Source organism: Danio aesculapii, chromosome 2 (genome assembly GCF_903798145.1).
Source record: "Danio aesculapii chromosome 2, fDanAes4.1, whole genome shotgun sequence".
Lineage (NCBI taxonomy): Eukaryota > Metazoa > Chordata > Actinopteri > Cypriniformes > Danionidae > Danio > Danio aesculapii.
In genome coordinates, this window is record NC_079436.1 from 29,175,723 (window position 1) to 29,190,989 (window position 15,267).

Sequence of the window (15,267 nt, forward strand, 5' to 3'; positions counted from 1 at the left end):
TAAAGGCAATGACAATAACTTATTCATCACTATAAAAGTAAAACTTATGAGCCTACACACAAGAGTCTGAAAAAAATGCTAATTTTAGAAGAAAATCACAAACAGTATTTAGAGGTTTTTGCATTTAAACATTTGTACTGACATTTTTGCTTTATACCCACCCCACAAAATGTTCATCACAATAGAAGACCTTATATGTCCTTATATGTCAATTTTTTTATTTAAAATTTTATTTTTAAATTAATTTAAACTGTAATTGACCCATGGAAAGACAAAAAAAAACATGAAAACAGTGACACTGTATACTCATGCTTACTTGTGTCTTTCTATGTATTTCCTGCAGACCTTCAGGTAACTTTGGAGCCGTACCACGTGTGGATGCCTCCACTCCCTTGCTGGATGATTCCATCTCTGTGATGAAAGGGTTATCCGGCAGCCGCAGCCACCACCACGTGGTGACGTGTGACCCCTCTTTTGAGTCCATGGGTCACCACTTGGACCACAAACCCTACCTCATCAGCCAGATCGACAACCCCCACCCGGTGGACCATTCGTACTACTCCCAGAGAAGCCCCTACCAGCCTGACTGCGTGGTGCCTTATGGGACCTTCCCTCGCCGACACTACAGCTCCCAGCATGAGCTGAAGGATGAAATGGCTGTGGTTCCCTACACTGGCGGAGGGGTTCCAGCCAGCAAGGGCCAACAGCGGCTCCCTGTTGCCCTTTTGGATCAGTTCGACCGGCAACTCCCAGTGCCTCGGGACGGCTATCACACACTGCAGTACAAGCGAGCCGCTGCAGCCTTGGAGCAACGAAGCGACAGTCCTGGCCGAATCCGACACCTGGTGCACTCAGTTCAGAAGCTCTTCACCAAGTCCCATTCACTAGAGGGCCCACACCATGGTAACAGCCATGGCAAGGGCAGCATCAATGGAGGAAAGGCCAGCCCCGATGGAGAACCTCCTGCAATTCGGCACCGCAAGCGCAGCAAGAGCCGGGAACGCTGCAAGTCGGCGGAGCCCAAGAACCGGACACCGCCTTCTGGCTACTGGAGTTCAGATGAATTGGAGCGTGAGGCCTGCCTGTTTCACCACGGACCACCGGGTGTCATGACCATGGGCCGTCACCCGGACAAGTCCCAGTCCCAGTACTTCCTGGAGGCTTACAACACCATCAATGATCAAGCGCTTAAAAACTCGCGCAGCAACAACGATTTGGGCAAGTGCTCGACGTGCACAAGCATCCCGCTGAGCGTGGACGCTTCACAGCTCGTGAAGAAGAGCTCGTGGTCGTCCTCTCTCACGGTGAGCAGAGCACGTCAAGTCTACCAGAAGGCCTCGGTAAATGTAGATAAGGCTCTAGTGAAAGCAGAGGCTTGTCAGCAGGAGCGATCATGCCAATTCTTGCAGGTATGCAAAAAGCTTTTCGATTCTCCCCTACACCCACATGCTCACCTTAACCCACCTCCACCTTTCCACCACCCCTCCTCTTCCTCCTCCACCTCTGGAGAGAGCCTCCAGTTTTGATTTGAGTTCTTCCGAGAAGTAAGTGCAACCCACTAGCTGCCTTACTTTCTGTTTAGCTGACAAGCATCTGTTTGGATCCATTCGATCTCTCTGACTGGTATTATTTCCCTCTTTAAACCTGACAAATCACTTTTTTTGACCAACGTTTTCCAGGAATGTTGTTATTTTGTTGGGCTGTATGTGTGTCTGTGTCCGTGTGTGTGTGTGTGGGTGGTGGGATTGGATGAAGCAGACTTGATGAACAGTGTTCTTGTGGATATACATGAAGAAAATAGATCTTGTTCATCAGTTAGATCTCTGGCAGGTTGCATAATATGCTTAATTTTACAAGCTAGGCATTAGGGCATTATAGACTTTTGAAAATGTTTTATGCAATATATGCTGTGATATGAAAACAATTTACCAAATGAACTGAATGGCTCTATTTTGGAAAGAATTTTGTATTAGACTGATTATGGGGATTTTGTAGGGTGTAGATAAACACAATAGAACAAAAATACTAATCAAATGAACAGCGCTTTAGGTTTTTCTGTGGAGTCTCTCAGTATTCAGGTACAGAAATTGAATAAAATGTAACACGGCATAGTCTCTACTGTACAGTATACATGAAATGGAATTAATATTTGTTAACTACAAACATTATCATTTTTTGTGCCTGAATGCTTTAAACTGCCCGTGACAACAGGTGCAGGTTATAAACTTTCAATCTAGCATGGTTAAACTTTAAAGTTAATCTACAAATCACCTGGGTCCTGTACTGTAGTTATAAATGTAGTGCCTGGTCAGTTATAATCCCTATTGCACAACCTGTCATGTTTTAAAAATGATAAGCCAAGCTGATTTTTTAAAATCAGATTTATTTATTTATTTATTTATTTATTTATTTATTTATTTATTTATTTATTTATTTATTTATTTATTTTGTTTTATTTATTTATTTATTTATTTATTTATTTATTTATTTATTTTCCTCTCTTTTTTTGTTTTGTTTTGATAGTTTTTTAATGCTGCTTCTAGCTTTATACCAGTTACATAAAAACAGGTTGGTCTAATTAGACTCTGAAAAAGTAAGAATTCCTCTTGAATAACTGCTAGTTGGCCGCTTTTAATTAACTGGCCACCAATTAACTCCTAGCTAAGCATGCTGTTAGTCAATTAGCGTTCTAACATAGCCTACTGTGTAACATATGTTAAATTAAAGAAGATGGTTCCCTTTCCATTCATGAATGGGATTTCAAACTGGCCAAGAATCTTTTTTTTTTATAAAAAGACAGGTTATGTGATATATAGTATGGCTTAAGAAAGTTCAAATTAAAAATCTTCAGAAAAATCGTTTTAGCCATTTAGAACCTTATAATTTAACCAATAGGATGGAAATACCTGGTTGACCATATTTGGGAGGGTCATGAATATTAATGAGCTTTCACTGAAACTCCAAGAGCTCAAGTCAGTGGCTGCTCTCTCTGCAATTAAATTCAGTTTGCATTACGTTGTATACCCTTGAGGAAAAACCACATGAGCTTTTCATAAAACATAAAAAAAAAATGTTTGAATACATTTGAGATGTATAATTACGGTATAGAAATAGGGAATATTTGTTTCTAGATAATCCCTACATCCTTAAAAGTATGTATTTGTTTTTTAGAACAATACTAATCACTGTGTCAGATATAGTTATGGTGTGTGGGAACTCAGTGTATATGAGATATTATTTGAAGGTGTTCCCGTTCCTCTTGTACATCAGACTGTATGCTTCGAGTGAACTGACAAATGAGGTATAACCTGTTACGCTACGCGTGCTTTAAACGAGCAAACTAGAAAAGATCTTAAGGGCCACCAGCAGCGGGCTGTGAATCAGAGTTTGCACGTGGGCAGCCACATACTAATTCAGAGGCTAAATCGAGCTGGCAGGATGTCTCACATGTTCTCTATCATGCTCTGTCAATACAAAGAATAATTGGCATCTTTCTTCTGGGCTAAATCTGGCCGCCAGTTGCCATCGTAACCGTGATTGACAGGCCATTGCACTGCGATGTTCTTGTTCTCAAGCTTTGTGCAAAAGACTCTTTATACTTTCAGCAAGTGGATGTCAAGTTAGCATTATCCTGTTGGTTTTATGGACTTTATACAGCTATATTCATTTGACAGTTTGTACATGTGTGTGTATGTGCTAGTTCTTGAGTTCTCGTACTTGGTATTGAGAGAAATTTAAGCAGGTTTATAACACAGTGACCATAAGGATGGAATGTATTTACATTAGCTGATTAGCATGTCCAGTTTTGCTTTTGATTCTTAAATTAAGTTCTATAATTGCTCCAGTTTTTGTAATTTCTCTCTACAGTCTGATTCTTAGGCCTGCTGGTAAGAATGCTTTGTCAGTCATTTAATGCATTCACAAGGAAGCCCATATTTGGTAAACAGGAAGCTGAGAGCATGAGTAAATTTCTAGCTGTGTGAGAATACTAATATGAATATACAGTTGAAGTCAGAATTATAAGCCCCTCTGAATTATTAGCTCCCCTGTTTATTTTTCCCCCCAATTTCTGTTTAATGGAGAGAAGATTTTTCCAACACATTTCTAAACATAATAGTTTTAATAACTCATTTCTAATAACTGATTTATTTTATCTTTGTCATGATTTATTTACATGACAGTAAATAATATTTTACTTGATATTTTTCAAGACACTTCTATACAGCTTAAAGTGACATTTAAAGGCCTAACTAGGTTAATTAGGTTAACTTGGCAGGTCAGGGTATTTAGGAAAGTAATGTATAACGATGGTTTGTGCTGTACACTATTGAAAAAAAATATAGCTTAAAGGGGTTAACAATTTTGACCTTATAATGGTTTTTAAAAAATTAAAAACTGCTTTTATTCTAGTCGAAATGAAACAAATAAGACTTTCTTCAGAAGAAAAAATATTATCAAACATACTGTGAAAATTTCCTCATTCTGTAAACATCATTTGGGAAATATTTAAAAGGAGGGCTTCAACTGTATGTATGAATATATATATATATATATATATATATATATATATATATATATATATATATATATATATATATATATATATATATATATATATATATAGACACATACACACAGTGGTCACAGAAAGTATTGAGCCCTCTTAAGTGTTTCACTCTTTGTTACAGTATATTGCAGCCATTTGCAGAAATATTTTTTTCTATTTTTTTCCCCATTAATGTACACTCAGCACCCCATATTGTTTTAATTTTTGCATATTTATTAAAAAAGAAAAACTCAGATATCACATGGTCCTAAGTATTCAGAGCCTTAGTATTTAGTAGAAGCACCATTTTGATCGAATACAGCCATACAGTCTTTTTGGGAAAGATGCAACAAGTTTTTCATATCTGGATTTGGGGATCCTCTGCCATTCCTCCTTGCAGATACTTTCCAGTTATGTCAGGTTGGAAGGTAAAAGTTGGTGGACAGTCATTTTTAGGTCTCTCCAGAGATGCTCAATTGGGTTTAAGTCAGGGCTCTGGCTGGGCCATTCAAGAACAGTCACGGAGTTGTTGTGAAGCCACGTTTTCGTTATTTTAGCTGTGTGCTTAGGGTCATTGTCTTGTTGGAAGGTAAACCTTTGGCCCAGTTTGAGGTCCTGAGCACTCTGGAGAAGGTTTTTGTCTGGGATATCCCTACATTCCGCATTAATTTTTCACTCTATTTCAACTAGTTATCCTGTCGGTGCAGATGAAACACACCCCTGTAGCATGATGCTGCCACCACCATGCTTCATTGTTAGGACTGTATTGAATTGGTGATGAGCAGTGCCTGGATTTATTCAAACATATCACTTAGAATTAAGGCCAAAATGTTCTATCTTGGTCTCATCAGACCAGAGAATATTGGAATCTTGGAATCCTTCAGGTGTTATTTTAGCAAAGGTGGTCACTTTGCCATAAAGCCCCGACTGGTGGAGGACTGCAGTGATGGTTGACTTTCTAAAACTTTCTCCCATCTCCCGACTGCATCTCTGGAGCTCAGCCACAGTGAACTTTTGGGTTCATCTTTACCTCTCTCACCAAGGCTCTTCTCCCCTGATAGGTCAGTTTGGCTGGACGACCAGCTCAGGGGGTTTTCTTTTATTTAAGAATTATGCAGGCCACTGCGCTCTTAGGAACCTTTTTTTTTGTAACCATGGCCAGATCTGTGCCTTGCCACAATTATGTCTCTGAGCTCTTCGTGCATTTCCTTTGACCACATGATTCTCATTTGATCTGACATTCATTGTGAGCTGTAAGATCTTATATAGAAAGGTGTGTGGCCAGTCAGTATAATCAAACACAGCTGGATTCAAATGAGGGTGTAGAACCATCTCATGGATGATCAGAAGAAATGTACAGCACCTGAGTTAAATATGAGTGTCACAGCAGGCTCTAAATACTTAGGAATATATGTGCGTCCCAAATCGCATACTTATGCACTATTCTACGCCATTTTGTATAAATAGTGTATAAAGTAGTGTTCACACTGAAAACTCTAAAAATAATAAGTGCACTTTAATTACCCGGATGATGCACTCATTTAGCCGGTAAAATGAAGTGTGGAATGATGGACACTTCACGCACTCAACTACCGCATGTTTGCTCATGTAGCTGAAGAGGTGGAGCTATCGGGCGCACATGTTGCATAACTTTATTTATTTTGGATGGTGAAAGCAAAATTCTGCTACGAGAGTGAATATAGCGCCTCTGGTGGTGAATGCGATTATAATCATGGCAGGTATTATTTGATAGTTTGGTCATTTATTTCACTGATTTGGCAATCGTCAAACGTCATCAGGGAAACGATTTGAATTTTCGCTTTGTAAAAAAACATTAGTGCTACATTTGGGACGACACTACATACATATACTATGCTGTTGAGTGTGTAAGTGCATGAGTGAATAGTGTATAGTGTGCCATTTGGGGCGCAGCTTATATGATATTTCAGTTAATTCTTTTTAATAAATCTGCAGCAATTTTGTGTTTTTCTGTCAATATGGGGTGCTGGTACATTGAGGAAAAATTAGCTTAAATGATTTTAGCAAATGGCTGCAATATAACAAAATGTGAAAAATTTAAGAGGGTCTGAAGACTTTCCGTACCCACTGTATATTTAATTCATAACACAATATAGTGTTTAGACAAATATTGAATGAACCTTGCTGGAAATTTCAGTATGTAATTAGATCACAGCTTTCACTGTCCAACTTAAATTTGTATGCAGCCCTAAATTCCAGAACAGAACAGATGACAGCAGTCAGAGAACAGAGATCTCCTAAAGACATTAACCGAAATCTCTGGAAGCTCACAACCTTTCATCTGCTGAAACGATGAAGCGTTGCTGGATCTGCTGTGAGAACTGAACCCAGCCCTGATCCTCGTTTTCTGCTCATCAGACTGGACTTGGCTGAAGGTCTGGTGTGGGTGTTGCCTGTGTGTTTGAAGCCAGTTTTTTTCTGTGCTTTCCGGCTCTGTGAGCGAGTGTGTGGGCAAAGATGCGGTGTTACTGCACTCATTCTTCCTCTGACTGCCTTTTATACTCTTCCTGACGTCAAGGCCAGCCGTTCCCTCAGTAACACAAGCTCTGTGCTCATTCATATTATCACAGTCACATTCTTCAAAGTGGGATTTTCTCTCCATGCCAGGAGAAAGTCTGTTTTCAAGCCTTAAAATGAACCTCTATGTAGAGCGATGTGTACGGGGTGTGCTCTGTGTCAGCTTGAGAGACTTTTGGCCTTGGAATTAGATTATAGTCATTTTCATTGCTCACATTCTGACACTGATTAACTGATATTTGATTTCTGCACACAAGTGATGTTCAATTTTAGGGGAGAGGCTGTAAATAATAATAAACATATGAAATAAAGGTAAATAGCAATAACATCAAACAGTTTTTTTGGACATTTTGTGAAAGATAAAGATTGTTCTTTGAATTTCTTTCCTTTGAACTTCCTTTGTTCCATGCCTACATTTGAAATAATGACATGAGTAAATAACCGATGCAATATGTGAACAGCCCCCTCAAATGCGAGTGGTTGGTGTCACAGAGAAATACAAAAGAACTTTACAAAAGACTGCTCAGCTCTATGTACAAAATATTCAGTCATTACAACCCCTGTTGTTGTGCCTGTCCTGTCCCAGGAGCAGGCGTACATAAATAATGAAGCCTCCCTAAAACAAACACACACACACACACGCAAAATTTTGGAGTATAAATAAAATCACCCATTATTATGGAGTGCAAGCACACTTTACAAAAATGCTGATGGAAGTTATTATTTATTCAAGTTGGCTGACCCAAGTTACTGTGTTAATGCTCCATTACCTCTCCCTTCTCTAATCACACGCCGGATTCGTCACCCCACTTTATTCTGGGACCTCGCAATTTACAAATTAAGCACTGACACCATGTATTATTGATATGTGAATCTAAAATTGGCCATGCCGTTAAATTATTAGTTGTTTCCAGTGCTTTCCAATGCAACTGTGTTTAGCAGGTATTTTGTGTAACTTCAAGCCTGCTTTTGAGGTCAATAATCAAATAAAACTATTGAAACCAAAAAGTTATCCTATAAATCCACTGGCATAATGTAGTTATTTTATTTTTTATTTTTTATTTTTTATTTTATTTTATTTTTTTTATTTATTTATTTATTTTTTTATTTTATTTTTTTATTTTTTATTTATTTTTTTTATTTATTATTTTTTTATTTTATTTTATTTTTTTTATTTTATTTTATTTTATTTTATTTTATTTTATTTTATTTTATTTTATTTTATTTTATTTTTTTATTTTTTATTTATTTTTTTTATTTATTATTTTTTTATTTTATTTTATTTTTTTTATTTTATTTTATTTTATTTTATTTTATTTTATTTTATTTTATTTTATTTTATTTTATTTTATTTAATTTAATTTAATTTAATTTAATTTAATTTACTAATTGCCCTAACCTGCCTAGTTAACCTATTTAATCTAGTTAAGCCTTTAAATGTCACTTTAAGCTGTACAGAAGTGTTTTGAAAAATATCTAGTCAAATATTGTTTACTGTCATCATGGCAAAGATAAAATAAATCAGTTATTAGAAATGAGTTACTAAAACTATTATGTTTAAGAAATGTGTTTAAAAAACCATCTTCTTTTCTCCGTCTTCTGTCTTCAACTGTATATTGCAAAAAACGCATAAGCTGCCCTAACAAATTAGCAATTTAAAAGTGTTTTACTTTTTCAACCCTTGGCCAACTTCAAAAGAGCTCTGCCACAATTCATAGACATTTTACAAGTAGTGGTTTAACACAAAGCATGCTTAATATTTTATTAAAGCAGCCATCCTTTTATCTAATGGAGTCTTAATGAGCATTTGTCAAGGTTTAATTTAGCTTCCGATTACCCTCAGAAAACTAAGTGGCTTTCCTTGTCGGTCTGAATTGTAAAAACACAGTCCAGAATTGTACTTTTTTTTTTTTGGTTCAGGGAGAGCAGCACTGAGACAGATGCTCAACTATCCAGGGAGGCGTCATTAGTATAATCACAGCAGCTCACACCGGCAGCCTCATTAATTAGCTCTGGAAGTGTGTGTGTGTTTGTGGAGCTGAGCGTGTGTTTGGATGCTGACATGCATGTTTTGGCGAAGGTTTGTGACGTGGTGTCGCCTCTCACCCGTCAGGTCCCTCAGGATGAGTGGGGTGGTTTTCCGCTGGGCAAAGATGAGGACATCCCATGCAGACGCATGCGCAGTGGCAGCTACGTCAAGGCAATGGCGGAGGACGATAGTGGAGACTCAGACGGCAGCCCCAAACCCTCGCCAAAAATGCAGGCGCGACGGGCCAGTTACCTCAAAGCCACACAGCCATCGCTCACTGAGATGACCACCCTAAAGTAAGTGTAGACACCCACAGTTTCCTGTGTTTTCATACTCAGATTGGAAAAGTTTACTTGTAATTTTGATGGAGAGGTATTATTATACTATTACTAAAATTGAAATCATAAGAATAACAAAGTTATTTAAATTTAAATAAACATTAAATGATTGTATAATAGAAATAAAAGCATATTAAATTGGTTGTTTTCCTTATTTCAGTATTGTCTTTGTCATAATCACATAATAATTTACTAGTTGTTTACAAGATATGATTAATCAGATTGATGTACGATTTAATAGCTTAACTTATTAGTTTATCTAAGCAACTTAGGTTATTTGGGCAAAGTATTTACATAATATTGACCGTAAATTTTTTTTTTAACAAATTAAAAAAATAATTTATAAAATTAAAACTATAAAAAATAAGACTTTCTCCTGAAGAAAAAAAATGTTGGAAATGCTGTGAAAATGTTCTGCTCCATTAAACAACACTTGGGAAATATTTGAAAAAGAATTTAAAAAATCATAAGAGGGCAAAATTTTTGCCATTAATTGTTTGTTTTCAGTTTTTGATAATTTAGTTTTAAAATAATTTAATTTTTAGATAATTTAAAATTTTTTATTTTGTAAAATATTTATTTTTTCATTTTTTAAAAAATGAATAAGCTGAAGGAAAGTAATTAAGTTTATTTTTCTTAAATATGTGGTAATATGTTTTGATAGGTTTTTATATTTTTTTTACACTCAACATTTATTTTATTTTATAAAGGTTTTACTTTTTTTAAATTACCTGTAAAAACCTACCTAAAAAAAGGCCAAATTATACTTATTTTACTAAAAAAAGAATGTTAGTTTTACTTATGAAATGAACTGAAATAAATGGATTGTATATAATTTAAAGAATTATAAATATAGAATGATATATGTATGTCTGTATATGTAAATTGTATATTATTTCTTTGTTTTACTTATTTATTTATTTATTTATTTATTTATTTATTTATAGATGGAATATGATTTTAGTGTTCTCAGCTCTGGGAGAATGAGATGTTACTCAGTAGTGAAAAATGTGGGTTTTAAGAAAATGTTAAATGCAGTTCAGCCCCATTACATTATTCTTTCACGAGCCCATTTCAGTGAGACAATAATTCCTGCTTTCAGATTCACTGAAATGGCAGGTGACAGTAACATCAAGCTGTCTGAAGAAAATGTAGACACATCTGAAAAAAAAAAAAAAACTTAAAATTAACTGAAACTGAGTTCCATATAAAAACAAAATTGTTCTTTTCTTTCTATTTCTTTAACTACAGCAATATTACTTTTAATTTTTTATAAGGAGCTTTTTGGTTTTGGGTATAATGGTTATGTTTTATTTGCAGAAACCCCAAAAGATAGATGTGTGAAATATAGCTTCATCACTGTTCAAAGTAAAAGAAAAAACAAGATCATACTTTACTGTAAAAAAAAATGTAAGCCAGTACAACAACAACAACAACAAAAAAAAACTAAATCCTTATTTCCTTTTGCTTTTTCTTGTTCACTCAACTTTTGAAAACATCAGCTGCACTGGCCTAAAATTGTTTGTCATACAAAAAACATTAAATTGGGTTAACATAAGATTTGTTGAGTGAACAAAAAAACACACAATCCTTATTTCCTTTCTTTATTTCTTGTGTACTCAACATTTTGTTCACCTTTAATTGATAGGACAGCAGAGAATATACTGTAGACACGAAAGTATGGGGAGAGGAGAGAGGGGATGGATCGTCATAGGACCTCGAGGTGTGAATCGAACTCAGGTCGCCATGAACACCAGACTGCCATGTGTCGACACACTAACCACTACACCATGGGGGTCGACATGCACTCAACTTTTGAAAACATCAGTTGCAGTGACTTAAATGTCTAAAGAAAACAAACCAAAAAAATCCTGTGGAAACTGGTACTAAGAAATAATCACATTATCCGAACAAACAAACATAGTTCAAATAAAAACAGGAGGCATGCTTCACATGTGAAGCATTGCGAAGCATTTTTCCCTGTTTGTCCTGCCATGTTTTGATCCTTGTCTTGTTTACCATTATTGTTGTTTTACCTCCTGTCCTGCTTCTAATTCTCTATCTTATAAATGTTTTGTTAACATTTGTCTCTGTTTTAGTTTAGTTTTTTGTCAATTGAACTATGTTTGTGTTTTCTGATAATGTATTATTTTTTAGTACCAGTTTCCAAGAGTTTATTTTGTAAACTCAACTTCAGACATTTTAGGTCAGTGCAACTGATGTTTTCAAAAGTTGAATACACAGCGGTGCCAATGGTGAAGTGGTTAGTGCATTGCCACATGGCGGTGTTCATGGCGGCCTGAGTTCGATTCCCACCTCAAGGTCCTATACCAACCCTTCCCCTCTCTCCTCTCCCCACACTGTCCTGTCCATACTCTCTTCTGTCCTATCAATTAAAGGTGAAAAAAAAAATTGAGTACACAAGAAAAAAACGAAAAGAAATAAGGTTTATGTTTTTTGTTCACTCAACTTCAGGCATTCCAGTTCTGCAGACAAAATTTTTTTCAATTGGCACAACTTAAAAAGTTTATTACAGAGTAATTCGCCTCTCCAGAAAACTAATAATCCTATTTTAACCCAACTAAATGCTTTTTTTGTATTACTGACAAATACTTTTAGGTCAGTGCAGCTGATGTTTTCAAAAGTTGAGTGAACAAGAGAAAGCAAAAGGTTTTTGTTGAACTGACTTAACAGACTTTACAGTGTTTTATGATGTTAGTTATAACAAATAAAAAAAGTACAAATCAAAGGAATTCTCTGGATTTTTTTTATTATTTTTTTTTTTGCTGTATCAAAAATGTACTGAACCATAACACCACTGTGTTGTATCGAACCAAACTGTGATTTTTGTGAACCATTACACTACTGAAAAAAATTATTCAAAGATGATTCCTTGGATTTACTAATTTTTTTTACGTTAAGTGGTTGTAAACAATTTATTTGGGCTGAATTTAAACAAACAAATTAAGTTGAACATTGCTCAATTTAATTTGTTTGTTTAAATTCAACACAAATAAGTTGTTTGCAACAGTTTTGCATGCAACACTTTTTTCAGTGTACAACTGATACATCAAGTATTTTGTGTTAGTAATGTGTCTTTGGAATACTTCAATAATTATTTGCAAATATGCCATTTAAAAAGTGAACATTTATAGAAGATATGGCAGATTTAGAATGACCAGTGCATGTCTCTGAGTCGATACAAATGCAAACAAAAAGTGTTGGATTAAGTTTACTAAATGTGAGGGATCATGTAGTTATAGCAGATAATGCTCAATGTTCAAATTGGTAATCATTGATGGTAGATTATGCATGTCATGGCCAACCTTTTTTTCCTTCTTTTAAATCATGACTCCTGACATTTTCATTCTCAACTGAATTACATCTCTGAGCAGACGATACAAATTGGACATTTTCAGATGATGAACTAAATTGATCATTGAAGTGATCATTTGCTGCAATTTCGTCCAGTCATGTCTGATTCAAGTGTAGCTTTGTAATAATGATTCATTTTAACCAGTTTGGAAGTCGAACTGAATTTCTCTCTGGGGTTATTGATTGAACTCAATCTTTTGAACGAGCAGAATTGATGAGTCAGGAGAATTGCTGAATCAAAAGACATCATGCTGGGAAGACGTCTCATCTGAAAGTTTGTACAGAAGATTTGTAGGGAAAAATGGGGCAAGTGGATATTAAAAAAATAATATTAAACAGTAAATAAAAGCTCTATGTTATTCTACTATATGTTAATTAGTGAACCACTTCGGATAAAATCAACCAAATTAATCTTCCAGCACTTTCAGCAAGCATCATCTTGACTGAACTGATTATCGTTTTATTTGGCCAATAGTTTGACCCCTCTAATTAATGCTTGATCTCCATTTAATTACTGAGAAATCATTTGATGTGATCTGTATCTTAAATAATAATATTAATAATAAAATAATAATTAATAAAAAGATACATATGACATGATCACATGTAATGGTTCATATACCATTGTGAATGCATGATCGCATCTTACAGTCAATCAAAGTTCCTTTAAGGCAAGTCATTTCACTCGGCGGCCATCTTTGAAATGCCAAATTCACATCAAATGACATCAAAAACATCAAATTCTCCGAAACTGTTTGCCAAGCTCACAATTACATTACATATTTGCAATCACCAATGAAATTAAACATCAACTGTCTCTTAAGTTTCGTTTCTAAACATCAGAATCAAACAAAATCAGCATATTTTCAGATTGTCCAAGCTAATGCGCATGCGCACTCAAAAGCAATGAGATCACGACACCAATCTCGTTTATAGCCGTTCTACACATTATCATCCTCTGGATAATGATCGTCTGATCATACTGCTCTTCTGAAGTAATTCATAACTTGGTCTTGATGGAGAATCTCCTCCAGAAATGACAGCCACTCTTTGCTTACGAGTTTGTCGGCGTTTGAGTAATTGCTGTCATGTGATGTGCCTTTGACAGGACGAACTGTACCTCGCGATAGTTTCATATAGATTACAAAACCAAAAAACTTTTGTTTTCAAGTGCACTTGGTTCATTTAAAATGACAGATTTTAAGCTTCATGTGGATATATTTCTTATGTCTGTGAAGCAAGTATTCGCTGAGATTCCAGTGTGTTTGTTGACCACCAAACTGTTGTAAAAACGCATGTCTGCTTCGAGCTTACGTCAGTCTATAGTGATTGCTGATTGGCTTCTGTACTAGTAGGCGGGGCTTCATTCGCCATATTGACCGTTACACTTTTTCCCTTTCAAAACTATATGAGTGACATGTCTTGTGTATTCTATAGTCTTTGAGTCGATGCAGGAAAATATTTAGTCAGCAGTCTAAAACCAGCAGATCTAGAGCACCGATAGACAGAGGAAGTGTTAACAAGACACTTTTCTTGTAAAATAGGTGTAGAGGTAATAGCCTAGAGGTAATGTAAAATTAGTCGTGCAGTTTGTATTAAATAGATGACCCGTTATCCAAAATCACTTTTACAATGGGGTTTTATTACAGGTGTGTGGCAACAGTGTGTGAATGTAGCCAGCTTCTAATAGTACAAAATCAATTAAATCAATTTTTTACAATCATACTTAATAAAAACAGTACGCAGAAACAATTTGAAGAGCTAATTTGAATTTCATGGGTGTTGCTAACATAATTTTAGCAATGATTGTCATGACGATGTGACCAAGTTTTATGATTATTGTCATTATGGGTGTTGCTAGACCCAAAATTCTACTCAACCCCCACCCTAAAAATTTTGCCTTCCCTCCCGCCTTGCACCGACCACAAACAAACCCCCCACCCCCACTCTTCAACTGTAACTCGTGCTTAAAAAAGTGAATTTTAAAAAGGTATAAAAAATTATTTGAGGGGTATTTTGAGCTGGAACTTCACATACACACTTTAGGGACATCAGAGATGTAATTTACAAGTTGATAAAAAAGTGGCATAATAGGTCTTTCATGATCATCCTTTTATTGGTGCAGGAATGCAAACGTGTCACTTTCATTTAGATTTTTTTTTAAATCTGTCTTTGATAATCACACATCTGCTGAAATAGCCAATCAAAGGTTAATATAGGTCACTCTTTTTCTCTCAAAACACTGAAAACTTTGTTTATTGAATTAGATGTAATTGAATGAAATGTATAAAATTGATTCACTGAAGCTTATATATGTATTACATAAACTAACATTACCAATCTACACAAAAGAAGATATTTTGTAGAATGTTGGATTTGGAAATGTATATTTGAAACAAGTATATGAAAGTCAATGGTTTAGA

General features: G+C 35.4%; 1 protein-coding gene across 2 annotated transcripts in view; it reads left to right on the top strand.

Moving 5' to 3' along the window:
- The first annotated feature begins 371 nt into the window (after window positions 1-371).
- Window positions 372-15,267, top strand: part of dlgap1a (discs, large (Drosophila) homolog-associated protein 1a) — an 86,151-nt gene continuing 71,255 nt past the window's right edge. For both annotated transcript variants that reach the window (XM_056476633.1, XM_056476642.1), the window contains exons 1-2: window positions 372-1,409; window positions 9,216-9,427. In XM_056476633.1, coding sequence (XP_056332608.1) covers window positions 417-1,409; window positions 9,216-9,427 — 1,205 coding nt within the window. In that variant the 5' untranslated portion in view covers window positions 372-416. The remainder of the gene's footprint in view (window positions 1,410-9,215; window positions 9,428-15,267) is intronic.